The following is a 17,410-nucleotide window of genomic DNA, read 5'->3' on the forward strand; positions in this document are numbered from 1 at the left end:
AATGTTTAGTAAATGATAATTGCTATAACTATAAAAAAGTGGGAAAAGATTAGCAATTGACTCATTGTCTAAAGACACCAACCGCCCACTTCCCTGGTGGTCCAGTGACTAAAACTCCATGTTCCCCGGTGCAGAGGGCTCTTGTTTCATCCCTAGTTTGGAAACTAGATCCAGCATGTTGCAACAAACACCCAGAGAAGCCGAATGAATGAATGAATGAATAAAATTTTAAAAGATAGCATCTTAAAAAAACAAAAGACACCTGTCATTCTCATTTTTGGCATATTTCCTTCCAGTCTTAAAGGAATATTTCAAACATAGCAAAAATCCAGAAGATAATAGACACTGATGGCTCTGTTGATGTCTTTTTTTAAGAGCACAAAACTTAGTAGATTAGGTGGTTCTAGCGCCAATACTCTTAGATATTTTTTCCCCATGCTTATTTTTCCTTAAATTACTAGTCATACCACATCATTTTCCATCTTTTAAAAATCCTATCTTGAGCATTTCCCCAGCATATAAATTATGCTACATGATTTCTCATGTTACATATATTATACTGTATGGGTGAAACAAGATTGATCAATTCCTCATTGCTGAGTATTTATGCTCTAGCTCAGCAACATTATCGTTACACATTAATCCTTCTTCAAGTATCGGATAATTCCCTTTCGGCAAATGCCTAGAAAGGCCGAAAGGTCGGAGACTGTGCTTCTCATTAAGGTTCTTTACACTTCCCTGCTAAGTAATTCCGATGAATGGGAAATGGAAGGAGGCTGAGGTTTGTTCCCCCCCCCCCCCAACTTTCAGAATGTTTTATTCAAGTATAACACACATACAGAAAAGTGCACCTATGCATGCAGCTCACTGGATTTTCATAAACGGTTCGTTCGGAACACACCGCGTACCCAGCAGCCAGGTCCTGAAATAGTGCGTTTCCAGCAGCCCCGGACCGCCTCGCCCCTCGCCATCGCTACCATCCGAGGGGTCTTTAACGTGGGAAGACCTGTTAATCCGATTATGTCTTTGGCAACTTACTAAAGTAAGTTAATACTACTTCTATACAACCTAGACAACCAAAACGTGAGCTTAATGTTCTCGCAAACGCTTAACATTCTGATTCCGAGCCACGCGAAGAGCGTAGGGGTTCAAACGGCTAAAAGGGGCCCGCCCAGCTCGCGGCCCCGCGGGGGTCCTCCAGGCTCCCGGCGTGCATCGCGGCGATCCCGGCGTGCATCGCGGCGCGCGGAGCCGGCTCCAGGGCGTTCGGCGTGGAGCCGTGAGCCGCGGCGAGGCGGTCGCGAGCTTGGCGTGTGCTGGTGACCCGAGGAGAAGAGGCGGAGGCGATATGGAAGTGTAAGTGGTTCGCGGGCGCGTAGCCGGCTTTGGACCGGCGATCACAGCTGTGGACGTCTCGGCCCTGGGAGCCGGGAGACGTGGGCCTGGGGCGACTTCTCATCGCGGCGTGCCGGGAGGAAGGGGCTCTCGCTCTGGCCCTCTGATCTTCGCGCCCACTCCCACCGCGTGCCCAGGTCGCGGGGCCGCGAGCCAGTTGGCTCAGCTGTCTTTAAGTGCCTATTCCCTCCTTTATCCACTCACTCTTGTTGCAAGGGTCACCGTGGGGAGCCAGGATCAGTGTCGGAACCGAGACTGAGGTATAAAGCCCCAGGTCCGGCCTGGAGGTACCAGGAGGAAAGATGGGTAAATCCTGGGGGGGAGCTTTGTTTAGGGGCCGTGGGCTCCTGGGGAAGCCTTAGTCAGAAGAAGTGGTCTCCGAGTTTGATGGGAAGTTTGTGTGTTTAGCCGTGTGTGTGTGTGTGTGTGTGTGTGTGTGTGTGTGTGTGTGTGTGTGTGTGTGTGTGTGTGTGTGTGTGTGTGTGTGTCTCTCTCGAGGGTAAAAGCCATTCTAACAATTTTAACTCCGCATAGCCTTTTCCGTGTCTGCTCATTGTTCCGCGTGTACGCCTATTGTGTAATGAATTTTTCCATGGTTGACATTAATTTATTTTGTTGTTTAGACGCTCGGTCAACGCCATGGACTGCAGCACGCCGGGTTTCCCTGCCCTTCACCATCTCCCGGCGTTTGCTCAAATTCATGTCCATTGAGTCGGTGATGCTGTCCTACGACTTCCTCCTCTGTCGTCCCCTTCTCCTGCCTTCAGTCTTTTTCAGTATCAAGATCTTTTCGAAGGAGTCGGCTCTTCACAGCAGGTGGCCGAAGTATTGGAGCATTAGCTTCAGCATCAGTCCTTCCAGTGAATAGTCAGGGTCGATTTCCTTTATGTTAGCTTATAGTCATCCCCATATTGTGTGTTCTTTTTTTTTTTTTTTCCATATTGTGTGTTCTTTGGCACTGATTAATACTTATATTTTCCTTTTTGTTTTTGTGCCTCATGTTTAATGTCTACATGTACTAGTGTTTTTCAGGCTTAAAAAAAAAGCACAGTAGGTCTATGTAAATGAAAGCTTCCTAAAACAATACCATACACTCTGATACTGTCTTCTCTTTTATTAAAATAGAATCTTAACCCACTAAATTGATTTTGCAATCCACTAATGGGGTTTAATATGAAACTTGAAAAAACATGCAAGTATATTACTCTAGTCCAACCCATTATCAGTTTTTCCCTATGCACTAAGCGTTTCCTGTCAGCATACAAATCTGTTTTAATTTATCTGTCTTTAAAAAGATCCCTTGTCTTACCAAACTCTGCCCATGGATGGAGGCAGTCCTGGTCCTCTCGCTGTGACTCATTTGGGAAGCCAAGCCAGGCATGGACAGGTGAAAAGGGATGTGACCTGAAGTAATTTATGAGTGAGTGACACTGAGACTTCATTTCACACATACACATTTTAAAAAATACTAAAAGTATGGCCATACCAGGGGGCAGGGGCAGTCATTCTCATACACTACTGATGATAATATAACTTGATTCAGTTCTTTTGAAGACTCACCTGTGTCAAGAGCCATAAAAATGGCCATGGAGTGGTGGGACCAGATGCCATGATCTTAGTTTTTTGAATGTTGAGTTTTAAGTCAGCTTTTTCGCTCTCCTCTTTGAGCTTCATCAAGAGACTCTTCAGTTCTTCTTTGCTTTCTGCCATAAGGGTGGTGTCTGCATATCTGAGTTTTTTGATACTTCTCCCAGCAATCTTGATTCCAGCTTGTGCTTCATCCAGCCTGGCATTTCACAGGATGTACTCTGCATATAAGTTAAATAAGCAGGGTGACAATATGCAACCTTGACATACTCCTTTCCTGATTTTGAACCAGTCTGTTGTTCCATGTCCAGTTCTAACTGTTGCTTCTTGACCTGCATACAGGTTTCTCAGAAGGCAGGTAAGGTGGTCTGGTATTCCCATCTCTTTAAGAATTTTCCACAGTTTGTTATGATCCACACAAAGGCTTTAGCATAGTCAGTGAAGCAGAAGTAGATGGTTTTTTTTAATTCTCTTGCCTTTTCTATGATCCAGTGGATGTTGGCAATTTGATCTCTGGTCCTTCTGCCTTTTCTAAATCCAGCTTGAACATCTGGGAGTTCTGGGTTCATGTACTGTTGAAGCCTAGCTTGGAGAATTTTGAGCATTACTTTGCTAGCATGTAAAATGAGTATAATTGTGCAGTAGTTTGAACGTTCTTTGGCATTGCCTTTCTTTGGGATTGCAATGAAAACTGACCTTTTCCAGTTCTGTGGCTACTGCTGAGTTTTCCAAATTAACACTTGGTATGCGTATGAATAAAGGTAAAAGTTGCTGAGTAGAAAAAAATCCCTTGTCCGTCCCCACATCTTGTCTGCCTGTGGCTCCTTTTCTGTTACCTGTCACCAGAAAGCTTCTTAGAAGTATCGTTAACTCTTTATTTCTTTTATCATTTTTTGAGTTTCCATCCTCACTGCTCTACAGAAATGGGTCTTACGTAGATTTACCTATCTTGTCAAACCCAAAAGTTGATTTTCTGACCTCAGCTTTCTCTCCATCCCTTAGCAGTAACTGATACAGAAACTCTTGGCTTTGTGACATGCTCTCCTGGATTTCCTCCTGCCTCCAGGACTACTTCTCCGTCTTCTTTCCTGGAACCCCCTTCCTTGCTTGGCTTCTAAATGTTGAAGCATTTTAGGGCTCAGTCCTGGGACCCTTTCTCTCCGTACTCTCTCCCCTGGTCATTTTACCCATCTGTATGAAAATGATTCCCTAGAATGTATTTCCAGCCCTTCTCTCTTAGCCATACACTTGCCTTGACCAGAAATCGAGCCCTGTTTCCTCACCACTAAACCCAGCCCATCGGCCACTCCTGTCCTCTCCAACTTCAGAATGAATTTTGAATGCAATAACTTTTCACTGTCCCCACTGCTAATTTTGTTGTCAGTCTTCTCTGGTTTGGATTAGACAATAGCCTTTGGTTTTCACTCTTGCCCTGTCCCCTCCATTCTGTTTCCACACAGCAGCCAAAGTGAATTAAAATATTAGATCAAATCACTCTCTGTGTAAAAATCCTTCATTGCTTTTCTGTTGTGCTTACAGGATATCTGCATTTCTTACTAGGACCGCAAGACCCTGTTTAACCTCACGCACTCACCAGCGTGGTCTCTTGTCACATACCCTCCCCTGGACACACGCACTTTGCACTGTAGGCAAGTAACGGGTAGCCCTCCAAGCCCTTTACTGCCTCTGGCCTCTGCATTGCTGTTCCTTCTTCCTGGTATACTTTTCCTCCTGTTCTGCCCTTTTCTTAGCTCTTTGACATCTCGGGTTGAGTATCCTTTTTCAGTGTTTTTCTTCTTGGGTAATTCTGAAATAAGTCCTGCTTTTTGTCTCTCATAGAACCTTGGTTTATTTTCCCCTTAAATAATTACAAGTTACAGTAATAGATGTATGTTTACTTGTCTAGTGCTTTGTCTTCCTCGTGAGCGTGTAGGTACCGTGAAGGCAGGGACCAGTGTGTGTTCACCTAGCACTTAGCACTGCACCTGGCACACAGTAGGCCTTTAGTAAATACAGTCGGCCTTCTGTATTTACTGGTTTTGTATCTGTGGGTTTCACATCCACAGATACAGAGGGCTAACTGTACTTGTTGAGTGAAGTAATATAATAGTACTTTATTAGTTTAAGAAGTTAAATTAATCTAAATTAATTAGCTAGTTTCTTGATTGCTTAGCATATCGATTTTCTGATTTTCCTAAGTGAAATGATTTCAGTCAAGAATTTTTTCTCCTCTAGTAACCTGCCCACTTCTTCCAAGAAGTCATTGATCAATCAAGAATTTTGTGGCTAGCAGTTTTGGGAAAATGTGGTTTTCTGAGGTAGGCATGTGCTTTGGGGGTGGTAGGGCCCCTGGAATGGGATGGTCTGGAAGCCTAACTTCAGATCTTGCCTGGTCTCCGGTATGAGGTGTGATCTCTGACAGTGTGATCCTCGGGATCTTCAGGAGACCCCTGAGTTTCTGAGAGGGCACATGTATTGTACCTCTACCAGGCAGTCCTAGGACCTGCAGTGAGGACGCATGGATGGAAGACTCCCATGAGTTTTTACTTTTTTTCCCTAACTACCTAGTGTATGTGAATGATACGTATAATATACACTGGAAGTTTTTTAAGGTTAAGGAATATTTATGCTTTATTTGATTGAAAGAGTTTAAAAATGAAAACTTTTTCACTATCACATCAGATAAAAGGATACCAAATATTCATAGCAAGATTAAGTATTTGTATACATAAGGTATTTGTTGTTTGACTGACTTTGTCTAATGCCTCTGGGTTATTTATATGCCTGGAAAACTTTGTATTCATCCTTGTATTCTTGAAGTTAAGATACAGAGTTAGGGAAAATGGACTTTCTTTTGTATCATCTTTTTGAAAGAATATCAGAATTTCTTTCATCTTTCAACTGGAAATACTGATGTTTAAAGACATTAGCTAAGAGGTCCTACAGCAGATCAGTAACAGGACTGGAAAGAGGATAATTTGTTTGCTAGCTCCCAAGTGAATGCTACGCTTTAACTTGTTCATTGACTTTGAAGGTGGCTTAGTTTTCTTGGAGCAGAGTTTAGTTTTTCAGAACAGGATTTGAATCAATAACATAGGTTAAACATAGGAGAATTTGAGCAATTCCGTTCGTCATTGTGTCTGTAAGAGCGTGTGTGACAGTTACTGGGCGCTGTTTGCTTGGATTTCTTTGTGCGTGTGTGCTTCTAAGGAACATCTGTCAATAGATCATTTTGTTCTGTTTATTCAGTATTTGGTTTTCCAGAGTAGTTGTTTGTGTCCATTAAATTGACTCAGCAAGTTAAGCAGATTTTACAGGTTAAATTTCAAATAGCAAAAAAAAAAAAAATTTTTTTTTTCAAATAGCAAGTCAGCTAATTCATTAAGGAGCTTAAGTGACTGCCGTCCTGTAAGTCTAGATTCACATAGTCTTTAAAATTCACTTGGAATATTTGCTTTAAATGTAAGTAATATCAGTGCTATTCTAAGTCCTACAACAGAGTATGAAGGGAAAAAAAATTGGAAGAGAGGGTCCTTAATTACAAGTTATACTGATGTCTTTTTTAAAAAACCTTCTGGAATGTTTTAGTTTTACATCTCCATTTTTATCAACTTTTTACCTCAAGAAATTTTAAACCCATGTAGCAGTAGCAAAAAAGAGCATCACAAGTACGTGTATGTCCTTTACCTAGGGTCACCATGTATGCATCCTTGCATTTTGTCTCCACACACACACACACTCACTCACTCTCACTCTCGACTGAATGTTTGAGAATTATAGCTGTGTCATGTTATCAGTCTTAAAAGGCATTTTCCTATGTATCTGCAACACCATCGTCACACCTGGAGAATTCAATGCTGATATAACCACTATTATTAAAATGCAGTCTATATTAAAATTTCACCAGTTGTCTTGATGTTTTAGCTAGATTTAGGAAAACATCGATTAGGATCCAGTCAAGAATCACACATTGCCCTTGTTGCCAGGGTTCTTTAACCTCTTTCACTCTAAGACAGTTTCCTAGCCTCTTTTTGTGACATTGGTATCAGGACAAATGATAGTGATATTTGAAGAATCTGTGCCAGTGGATTTGAAGAAGGTTCCTCAGGTTGCATTTGTCTGATTCTATCCTCTTCACTAGGCTTAAATTAACCACTTTTTGACTGGATTGCTCTGAGGCCTGTTTCCTTCTCAGTGCATCACCTCATCATCATTGGTGCTGTTAAATTAGATAACTTGGTTAAGATGTCTCTCAAATCTCACCATATCCTGTTCTCAGCAGCCTGCCAGTTAGTGGTGGTTACAGTAACTTCTTCAGGATAAAAACTGCATTTAAAAAAAAGTTCCCCAATACACGGAATTCATTTAGGACTTAAAAACAGACACTATATTCATTGGGTTTTTTTGTTTTTCCACACCGATTGGCATGTGAAACTTCCCTGAGCAGGGATCGAACTTGTGCCTCCTACAGTGGAATTGCAGAGTTAACCATGGACCACCAGGGAAGCCCGATATTTTATTGAATAAAGGAATGAAGTTTTTTGCATTTACTCCATTAGTATTTAGCTGGGTAAAAAAAAATTATTACTGTCTTCCTAATAAGATATCAGTGGATGAATCAGCTGTGCCCACCAGAGTGCAAGATGCAGTATTTGTTTAAAGATCCATTGTTCTCCTGGCCCCAAAACACAGGTTCATGACAGTACATCTGGAAGGGACCACCTGTCCTTTGTATATTGACTCTAGAGAAGACAGGAGATTTTCTCGGAATTCTCTCAGTTAACAGCATGGACTTGGGCAGTGGGGCAGTATGTGAAGAGCCAGGACAGATTCCCCAGGGCCTGGGATAGTCTGCGTGACCGAGGGGGGCCGGGGCTTGGACGTGAACTTGTCACGGTGCTACTGGGATGGGTCCACTGGTCTTGAGGAAGAAGAGCATTTGTAATTCTTCTCCACCCTGTTCCAGGAAGGGCTGTTTTGGTACCCCAGAATGGCACATAGGGAGTCGTAATTCAATTTCCAGCAAAGATCATAGGAAGGCTCTTGGGCTGATTTCCTGATTAAGTAGTCAAGGATGACATGTGGCTTGATTTGTCATTTCCAGTTTTAAATAAACCATGTCATGGCCCCTAATTATGTACTATCCTTCCTGTGTCAGGTTCCTTTTAAATACACTGAATGACTGGTAACCTTTGGTAAGCCTTGTGCTGATTTGATTACTGTGCTGACAGCGCTGTGTGATGACCTGAGGTCTTGGCTGAATGCTGTGTCAACCTCTTGCTTGTTTTGCTTTATTTATTGACTGGAGAAACCACCCATCTATTTGGCCCATCTGTTTGGCTTTTGAAATTTTGTGTCCTTGTTTTCACCTTACAGCCCATCTCCTAGTTTAAGAACAGACAGTAGTATTTTGTTGCACATTATGTCAAATACAAACTCCTTGGTGAATTGATTCTGTATTACTGATTTCCATCCAGTTTTATTTTTTACAATCCCATAGTTATTGTCCACTTCAGTTAGTTTTTTTTTTTTTAAACTGTGTGCCCTTGAGCATGGTTTTTAATCTTTGTACCTGTTTCATCACCCATGAGGAAGGAATCATAATAGCTCCTACATCACAGGCTTCTTAATGAGAATTAAAGTGAAATGATGTCTTACAGCTTCCCTTTAGGGTGATCCTAGTAAACCACAAACTGTTACACTTTTAAAATTTGTTGTTTTCTGAAGGAAATGGCAACCCAGTCCAGTATTCATGCTTGGAAAATCCCATGGACCGAGGATCCTGGTGGGCTACAGTCCATGGGGTCGCAAAGAATCGGACACAATTGAGCGACTTCACTTTGATCCTCAGAACAGCTTTTTGAAGTAGGAAGATGTGGTGGTGGTAGCACAGGTAGAAGTGGTAATAGATAGTATTTATTAAGTACTTACTGTGTTCCAGATACTTTATGTTTCAGCTCAATCCTATAACAATCTTATGAGGTTGGCACTATAATTGCCATTTTATAGATGAGGAAATGTAAGCATAGAAAGATTAAATAACTTGCCCAGATTCATATATCTAATGGAGGATGGAGCTGGATTTAGAATCTAGGCTATACTTCTGGGTACTAGTTTATCCCCACTTTTTGTTTTGTATGGGGATGCTTAGGGGGGTGGTAATTAACTCATTAAAACTCATGTAAGTGGCAGGGCTGGAATATGAACCCAGATGTGTCTGATTTCAAAACTGGTTTTTGAAAATTGAAGTAGAGTTGATTTACAGTGTTTCTGGTATACAGCAAAGTGATTCAGCTATACATAATATATTCTTTTTCAGATTCTTTTCCATTATAGATTATTACAAGATACTAACTATAGTTCCTCCCTGTACTATATAGTAGGTCAGAACTGAATTCTTAATTGTTACTAATAAAACTGCATTCTTAACAATGCTGTTAAGAACAGTATGTACTTTTTGATGTGATACTGTAGAATGGATCAGTGGTCATTTAATCAAGTCACACTGCTGTGCTCATTCATACATGGAAGTGACATTTTGCCTTGATTCACAGTTGCACAGGGGTCAGGGTTTTGACCACTGTCCTACACGTGAACTCTGCCTGTTAAGTTGACAGTGAAGATAAACACCTTCGGAGTTTTGTGCCTATCTGGCAGGATTCCTGACTTTGCTGGGATTTCCAGGAGTGATATTAGTGTTAAGGGTCTCGTTTCTGGTGATCCAGCAGGAAAATTTGACTGCCCAAAATGTCGATACCTGGTGGAAGGCAGATGGTACTAGAGAGAGGACATGGCTGTGGGATGCGGAGGCCCTCTGTTTCTCCAGCTAATTCTAGCACCCTCTGTTTATTGCCATCCCCCTACTCCTATGGTTTGGCCCACGGTTTCTTCCTACTACTAACTTCCTCTAGATGTGTGACTTCTCTTAACTTCTGCCTACTTGGACCATGGATAAGTAGAGTATTTTAGTAACCTACCTGATGATGGATTTGTGATATACCTCAGTTTTAAAGAGGAGAATTTGCTCTGAATTTGTGCATCGCCAGCTAAACCAGTGAGATTTCGGAGATTTCTCAATTTGGGGTTGTAGTCCCCAGGTTTCTGAACTGGACTACTGAATCTTAACAGAGGGATTATTTTATATATTTAATTCCCACAAAAAAAGGGGAAAAAAAATTCCCACAGAGGGACATGAACCCTGACTGATGACAGTTTACTTTGTTTTGCAGGAAGGATGCCAATGCTGCGCTGCTCAGTAACTATGAGGTAAATTGCTTTAGACTGTTGTGTTTTCCTCTCTAATTGTTTGCCCTCAGCTTCTGAAGGCTGTTCAATTAGTTTTGGTTAGAAATGACTGAATTCATTTGGATTTGCCATTTAAAATAAGAGAGGTGGCACCATCTAGTGGACTTTGGAATACTCAGCTTGGTAAATCACACAGTAATTCAGGAAAGCTGAGAAGGCTTTAAGTTCATGTAGGCAACCATCTCCAAATGCCAGAGATTTTAGATCTTCATTTGGGATGCCTTCATAGGATGGAAACATCTATTTTGGAACTGTGTCTGTTTGTAAAAATTTTCCATTAAAAAATGTATGCCTTTCCAAATTAACACTCTTTAGCTGTAAAGTGCTTTTGTAATTTATTTGATCCTCATAATGGTCTTATAGGTATGTATTAACACCTTCATTTTGGAAGTGAGAGTTTAGTTGACTCACCATTATGAGTAATTAGTAGGAACTAACAGATTTGGAATTTGGGGACTTGAGGGTTGGGTTGCTGGGGAAAGAAAGGAAGGAAGGAGAAAGGTTGATCAGAGGAGAGAGAACATTCTTTCTGCCTACTTTCTGTTATACCTGGGTAATAGCAAAACCATCTGATAGGTTAACTCTGGGTGCAGAAAGAACAATTCATGTATTCGTCAGTTTTTTTTATGTCAGGGTCTAAACTCAGGAAGACTTAGAGGAGATTTAAGTCTTCATTGTGTGATATATGTAGAAGGTAGTAGAATTAACACAGTGGGCCATATTCTTTCTTTCCTAAAGGTTCATCTTAAATGGGTTCTACTCATAACAGGAAGAAAATGGTCAAGCCATTGGCTTTTAGAAATGTCCTTGTCCAGTTAGACCTCTGGACAAAGTGTTTAGTGTTTTATCCATTTGGGAACATTGCATTAATGGGATCTCAAGCCACTATTTCTGAAAGGACCGACAGGCAGGGGACGGGTTGCATTGTATCTAGTCATTACTACGTCTGTGATACTATGCTTCTCACAATTTTCTGGTATAATCTCCAAAATAGAGAGATTTCCTCTCCTGACCCTTCTTAGCACTAATACACATGTGTTTCTTCCTTGTGGGAAGTTTACTTTTAAAGTTCTATAGCATTTCTACCCACCCCCCCCCTTTTTTTTTGGTAAACCACTTTTATCACTTGCCTCATAATTTTTCTTTTCCAGAAATAAAATAGATTTTCATGCTGGAGAAGAAGCAAGATCCTTTAAAAAAAAAAAAAGTTTTAGGAAAAATTTTTTAACTCAGTTACAGTCAAATTCATTATATTAGTTTCAGGCATACAACATAATGATTTGATATTTGTGTATGTTGCAAATTGATTTTCACAATAAGTAATTAATTAACACCATAGTTATATATAATTCATTTTTCTTGTGATGAGAACTTTTTAAGATTTGCTCTCTTAGCAACTTTCAAATATGCAATAGAGTAGTAACTAGAGTTGCCATGCTGTACATTATATCCCCATGGTTTGTTTATTTTATAATTGGAAGTTTGTAACTTCTGACCACTTTCATCTATAATAGTCCCCCTCCCCGCCGTCTCTGGCATCCATCTGTTCTTTGTGTTTTTGAGCTTGATTTTTGGTTTTGTGTTGTTGTTTTTAAGATTCCACATGTAAGTGAGATCATAGAGTATTTATCTTTCTCTGCTTTATTTCACTTAGTATAATGCCCTCAAATTCCATTCATGTTGCAGTTGGCAAGATTCCATTTTTTATGACTGAATAATATTCCTCTGTTGGTATGTATGTGTGCATGTATCTATATATATATACACCCACACACACACATATATATGCCACATTTTCCATTTCCTTATCCATTCATCTGTAAACAGGCACTTTAGGTTATTTCCTTACCTTGGATTTTATAAGTAATGTTTCGTATATCCTTTCAAATTAGTATTTTTGTTTTCTTTGGATAGTTATCCAGAAGTAGAATTGCTGAATCACACGGTAGTTGTGTTTTTAATTTTTTGATAGTCCTTCACTGTTTTCCATAGTGGCTGCACCAATTAACATTCCCAGCCATCATATGCAATGACTTCCTTTTCTTCATATCCTCACCAATACTTATTTCTTGACTTTTTGATAATAGCCGTTGTAACAGGTGTGAGGTAATAATCTCATTGTGGTTTTGATTTGCATTTCCCTGATGATTAGTGATGTTGAACATCTTTTTGTGTACCTGTTGGCCATCTGTATGTATTCTTCGGGAAAATCCCCATTTTTAAACTGGATTATTTATTGTTTTGCTCTTGAGTTGTATGAATTTACATATTTTGAATATTAACCCTCTCTCAGCCACATAACCTGCAGAAATTTCCTCCCGTTCAGTGGCCTGCGTTTTGCTGATGATTTCCTTTGCTGCACAGCAGCTTTTTGATTTGATGTAGTCCCACTTGTTTGTTGTTGCCTTTGTTGCCTTAGCTTTTGGTGTTGAATCCCAAGATTCATTGCCAAGACCAGTGTCAAGGTGCGTGCTGCCTGTGTTTTCTTCTGGGAGTTTTGTGGTTTCAGATCTTCAATCAAGTCTAATCCATTTTGAGTTAATTTTTGTGCATGGTATATGTAGTGATCTAGTTCCATTCTTTTCCGTATGGCTGTCCAGTTTTTCCAACACCATTTACTGAGACTATCCTTTCCCTGTTGTATATTCTTGGCTCTTTTTTCATAAATTAATTAATTGTAAATGTGTGGATTTATAGCTGAACTCTATTCTGTTCCATTGATCTCTGTATCTCTTTTAGGCCAGTACTGTACTGATTTGATTACTATAGCTATGTAATATAGTTTGAAATTGGGGAGTGTGACGCCTCTAGCGTTGTTGTTCTTTTTCAAGATGGCTTTGACTATTCTGGGTCTTTTGTGGTCCATACAAATTTTAGGGTGGTTCTATTTCTGTGAAATGTGCAATTGGAATTTTGATAGGAATTACATTAAATCTGCTGAAGCTGAAACTCCAGTACTTTGGCCCCCTCATGCGAAGAGTTGACTCATTGGAAAGGACCCTGATGCTGGGAGGGATTGGGGGCAAGAGAAGAAGGGGATGACAGAGGATGAGATGGTTGGATGGCATCACTGACTTGATGGACATGGGTTTGAGTAAACTCCGGGAGTTGGTGATGGACTGGGAGGCCTGGCGTGCTGCGATTCATGGGGTCGCAGAGTCGGATACGACTGAATGACTGAACTGAACTGAACTGACACTGAATCTGGTTTGCTTTGGTTAGTACAAACACTTTAACGGTATTCTTCTAATCCATGAGCATTTATTTGTGTCTTGACTTTTTCTTTCATCAGTGTCTTATAGTTTCCACTGGACAGGTCTTTTGCCTCATTGGTTAAATTTTTTCCAAGGTGTTTTGTCTTTTTTTTTTTTTTTTTGGTGTTTTGTCTTTTTTGTTGCAATTATAATGATTAGAATTGTTTTTTTTTTTTAATTAGCATATAGAAACACAGCAGATTTCTGTATGTTGGCCTTGTATCTTGCAACTTTACTGAATTCACTTCTTAGTTCTAACAGTTTTTTGGTGGAGTCTTTAGGAGTTTCTATAAATAATACCATGTAATGTACAAATAATGACAGTTTTATTTCCTCTTTACATCCCTTTGGATGCCTTTTATTTCTTATCTTGACTGATTGCCCTGTCTAGGTCTTCCAGTACTAAGTTGAATAAAAGGGGCAAGAGTGGGCATCCTTGTCTTATTCCTGATCTTAGGCTTTTAGCTTTGCACTGTTGTGTACAATGTTAGCTCTGGGCTAGTCATGTACAGCCTTTACTGTGTTGAGGTATGTTCTCGCTCTGCCTGCCTTGTTTAGAGTTTTATGGTTTATATTGATAGGAAACACTTGAAATAGTTTATGTAAACAGATGAATTTATACTGTTTGACTTAGATAAAGGAACATCTTTAAAAAGTCAAATGCTTTTCGGATTCATTTGCTCTAATACAAGAGTTTGGGGGAGAGTTTATGAGAAGGAGATGTTCTATTTATCCTTCAAGATCATTGACCTTGGAATAGATACATTTCTCAAATTTATTTATGAAAATTTTTTGTATTTCTCTTCCTAGGTGTTCCAGTTACTAACTGATTTGAAAGAGCAGCGTAAAGAAAGTGGAAAGAATAAACACAGTTCTGGGCAACAGAACTTGAATACTATCACATATGAAGTAAGTCTATGTTTCCAGAGGGTCTGTCCAAACTACTATTGAAGGGGGTTGGTTTATCTTGCTGCTGACTAGCCACCGAATCATGACTATCCATTTTCTGATTTGAGTAGTTTTATTGTAACTCAGTTTTTATTCTGTTTATAGAAGTGGAAAGAGTTTGGCAATTGTTGGCCAAGTTGTTGGGCAAGTGTTGGCCTACTGCAAAGTTTAGAGGTGGGAATAATCAAAAACCTGCCCTCACTTCTAATACCAATTGCAAGTCAGAGCGCCCCAAGAGAACCCTCAGGTTCAATAATTCACTGAAAGTACTCATAGAACTTGCTAAAAGCTATTATATTCACAGTTATAGGTTATCACAAGGAAAAGATACAGATTAAAATTGGCCTAAGGACAAAGCAGTTGGGGCAGGTGCCAGGAGAAATATCATAGGCAGAGCTTTCATTGTTCTCTAATGTGGAGTTAGAACATGCCTCTCTCGAAGTCGGTGTGTGTTAATACACTCAGAACATTTCAACCAAGGAAGCTCCACCAAGTTTTGGTGTCCAGTTTTTACTGGGACTCCATTACCTAGGCATGAGTGAATGATTGATTGCCTGTGTAGTTCATGTCAGCCTCCAGGTTGGCTGATACTGCATGACCCAAAGCCCCTACTCTCTGTCTTATTATTAAGACTGTGCAGTAGGACGTCAGGCTCCCAGACAGAGATACTCCTAGGTATAATGTTCCAAGCATATGAAGACTACCTCCTGGAAGCAGAGGGCAAAGTCCAGATCATCTGTTTTGGCAGAGACAAATTCTTTATTACAGCGGAAGTGATACTTTTTTATGGTAGAAAACTTAGAAAGTACCAAAATGTATAAAGAAAATATCAAAAGTAATTTATAATCTTAATATCTAATTGTTAGTTTGTTGCATTCTCTCCCATTCTTATGCTTTGTTCTTAAAAAAGAGCATTTAAGCAGTTATATGTTTAATTTTGTATCTGTCATTTTAATATATTTTTTTCTTGTTATTTATTTGCTTTCAGTTTTCATTTTGTTTTATAAAGATTTGGATTTAGCTATCTTTTTATTTATCTTTTCAAAGACATTAAAAAACTTGCCTTAAGTCGTCATAATCTCTTTTAAGGAAAATAAGGTATTTAACACTTTTGTCACCATTCCTTCCCATCTGATTTTGTTCATTTAATTGTGTGTTTAGAATCCCACAGTTCATTTATCAATCATGTTCTTTTACTTTATTTAGTTCATCTATGGTTCATTCAGAGCTATCTGTCTTATGCTTACTTTTTCCTTTTTTTCCATAGACATTAAAATACATATCAAAAACACCATGCAGGCACCAGAGTCCTGAGATTGTGAGAGAATTTCTGACAGCAATGAAAAGCCACAAGTTGACCAAGTAAGTAAAAATAATCTTAAGTGGGAAAAGACTGACATATAATGAAAATGATAGCTTGCAAAAGTCATCCTTTGCAACTGTGTATTTATATTTAGTTGGGTTTTGAATTATAATCAATACACAGTGCTCTTTTACAGTAGGATCCTAGGATTGTATATAAGACAACTGAGACTTACACCCTGGGGTCCTTTTAGAGCCAGAAGTAGAACACAGTGGGCTTTTTAATCTCAAAAAATCTCCTCCAAATCTGTCCCTTAACCTCTTCTCAACATTCAGACTAAATTCGTTGAAAAATGGGATTTACCAATTATGAGGTTTTAATCAAGTTGGTGAATTAAGTCCTTGGACATTTGTGTTTGTGGGGCAAAAATGACTTGATAATATTCTGTCTGCTCTTCTTGTGTCCAGTTACTTTCTTGATGACTTTCCTGAATAAGTTATGTTTGTAGAAATTAAAAACATCTTTAAGAATTAGAGCAAGAGTTTCCATGAGAAATAACTAGCCCTAGTCTTTTAGAATTAATAACACAGCTATGATAAAAGACATTTATCATTCATTCAGAATAATCAGAAATTTTCTTTTGGAGGAAACATTTGGTATTGTTTCAGGCACACAGCTGATGCATTGTCAGTAAATTAGTGCCCTTCTCCCTTGCTTCTCTTCTCTATGAAGACAAATGTTTTTCAAATGTGTGCCTGTATGTGTTTATGTATGTTTATAGTTTTACTTTTGTGATAAACATAGCATAAAATGTACCATTTCAACCACTTTTAAGTCTAAAGTTCATTTATATTAAGTATAGTATTCACACTGTTGTGCAGTCAACATCCAGAACTTTTTAATCTTGTAAAACAAACTATACCAATTAAACAACTCCCCGTTTCCTACTTAACCTAGCCCCTGACACCGCCATTCTGTTTGTATGAATTTGACTACTCTTAATACCTCATATAAATGGAATCATACAGTGTATGTCTTTTTACAAAATCTGAATATTTTTAATATTGTGGTATTTTCATTCTAACCATTTTTGAAAAACATTTGTCTGTTTGTTTTTGGCTGTGCTGGGTCTTTGTGGCTGTGCGCAGGCGTTTTTCGAGTTGCTCTGCGCAGGGCCTCCTTTCTGGTTGTGGTGTGTGGGCTTCTCACTGCGGTGGCTTCTCTGGTTGCTCTAGGTGCGTGGGCTCAGTAACTGTGGCACATGTGCTTAGTTGCCCTGAGACATGTGGGATCTTTCTGCTTCATGGATCAAACCCATGTCCTCTGCATTGGCAGGTGGATTCTTAACCACTGGACCACCAGGGAAGCCCTATTTTAAACCATTTATAAGTGTGCAGTTTAGTGGCATTAGAATCATCCATGGCAGAGTACAACCATCTCTGCCATCCATTCAAAGGATGGTTTTTCATCATGCAGAACTAAAACTGTATACCCATTAAACAGTGACTCGCCATCCTCCCTTCTCCCTCTGGTAACCACCAATCTGCTTTGTATCTCTGGCTACTTTAAGTACTTCATAGGAGAATTATACAGTATTTGTTCTTTTGTGACTGGCTGA

At 39.5% G+C, this 17,410-nt stretch overlaps 1 protein-coding gene across 3 annotated transcripts in view; it reads left to right on the forward strand.

Annotated features, from left to right (window-relative positions):
• Nucleotides 1-1,233: 1,233 nt before the first annotated feature.
• The window catches only part of CRCP (CGRP receptor component), a 38,138-nt gene continuing 21,961 nt past the window's right edge, over nucleotides 1,234-17,410 (forward strand). Inside the window, exons 1-5 of one of the 3 annotated variants that reach the window (XM_065924764.1) lie at nucleotides 1,263-1,356; nucleotides 10,212-10,248; nucleotides 11,942-12,018; nucleotides 14,352-14,450; nucleotides 15,757-15,851. In XM_065924764.1, the coding sequence (XP_065780836.1) occupies nucleotides 15,829-15,851 (23 nt within the window). In that variant the 5' untranslated portion in view covers nucleotides 1,263-1,356; nucleotides 10,212-10,248; nucleotides 11,942-12,018; nucleotides 14,352-14,450; nucleotides 15,757-15,828. Of the gene's footprint in view, nucleotides 1,357-10,211; nucleotides 10,249-11,941; nucleotides 12,019-14,351; nucleotides 14,451-15,756; nucleotides 15,852-17,410 lie in introns of all 3 variants that reach the window. The other 2 variants (XM_065924763.1, XM_065924765.1) reach the window with 2 other exon arrangements.

This window comes from Muntiacus reevesi, chromosome 2, assembly GCF_963930625.1.
Source record: "Muntiacus reevesi chromosome 2, mMunRee1.1, whole genome shotgun sequence".
NCBI classification, from domain to species: Eukaryota; Metazoa; Chordata; class Mammalia; order Artiodactyla; family Cervidae; genus Muntiacus; species Muntiacus reevesi.